General features: G+C 68.9%; 1 protein-coding gene across 1 annotated transcript in view; it reads right to left on the bottom strand.

Moving 5' to 3' along the window:
• MAB21L4 (mab-21 like 4) overlaps positions 1–733 on the bottom strand; it is a 6826-nt gene extending 6093 nt beyond the window's left edge. Inside the window, exon 1 of the mRNA XM_032406512.1 lies at positions 135–733. Within this exon, the coding sequence (XP_032262403.1) occupies positions 135–618 (484 nt within the window). The 5' untranslated portion in view covers positions 619–733. The remainder of the gene's footprint in view (positions 1–134) is intronic.
• Between the last annotated feature and the right edge of the window lie 333 nt (positions 734–1066).

Here is a 1066-nt window from a genome sequence, read left to right as displayed (position 1 = left end):
CACTGCCGTCACACGTGTGCCCTGACACACACACACTGAGAGACCAGTCTGCACGCACACGCACATGCACACGCACGCACACGTGCACGCACGCCCTGCCATCACACGTGTGCCCACAGTCGCTTGGCGGCTACCTGGTGTGATGAAGCCCTGGTGCTTGCAGTGCACGATGGCCGCCACCAGAAGGTCCTTGAGGACGCGCAGGACTTTGCTGGGCACAAGGTGGCCGCGGCACTTGCCACCACCCTCCGAGGAGACGCTAGAGACGTCCTCGGCCGTCCACCGCTCCAGGCTGGCCCCTTCCCTGGAGACACCCAGGTGGCAGGACGCGGGGCCGTCCCCCGCCTCGGCGGCGCCCCCCTCTTCACCCAGGAGGGCCTCGGCGTCCACCGCCAGGGGCACCTCCATGTCCACTGGGTCCTCCGAGGAGCGCAGGGCGAACTGGAAGGCCTCCAGGTCACGGGAGTAGTCCACGAGGAAGCGGGGGTCCAGCTCGTGCACACGCTCCAGCACCGTGAACAGCACGTCCTCCGCACGCTGGTAGTCCTGCGCCCGGGGCGCCCCCCTCGAGCGGACGGCCTGCAGGTAGTGGTGCCAAAGGGGCACCTGCGCGGCCATGGCTCGGGACGACTGCGCTGAGGCCGGCTGTGTGCACAGGACGAGGCACCTGCCCAGCTGAGGAGCAGGTCCTCGGGTGGGGCCCCGGCTCCCCGCAGAGAGAATTCCAGAGCTCGGCTGCAGGGCTAAATAGCCGGGCCTGGCCCGGCCTTTGAAGTGGGGGTGAGTCAGTCACCGACAATTAGGAATGTCACTGGCGGCCTTGGGCAGGGGCGGGGCCTGGTCACCACCCCGCCTCGGCTCCTCCCTTCTGTCCCATGGCCTCTGCCTCTCAGGCCCAAGGCACACTCAGGCTCAGGACAGCCCTGGAGAAATACCACAGTCAGACTGCTGCCCCTCCCAGGGCCCGGCCACCTCCCGCTGAGCTGTCCCGAGCTGGGGGGCCTGTTCCTGGTGCCCCCCATCCCCGTGCAGCGGCCGCAGGGGCTCTGTGGCATGCAGGCCTCCC

The sequence above is a fragment of the Phoca vitulina genome, unplaced genomic scaffold (assembly GCF_004348235.1).
Source record: "Phoca vitulina isolate PV1807 unplaced genomic scaffold, GSC_HSeal_1.0 scaffold1, whole genome shotgun sequence".
NCBI lineage: Eukaryota > Metazoa > Chordata > Mammalia > Carnivora > Phocidae > Phoca > Phoca vitulina.
Note: the sequence above shows the minus strand (reverse complement) of the source record. Positions and strands in the feature narration are given on the sequence as shown.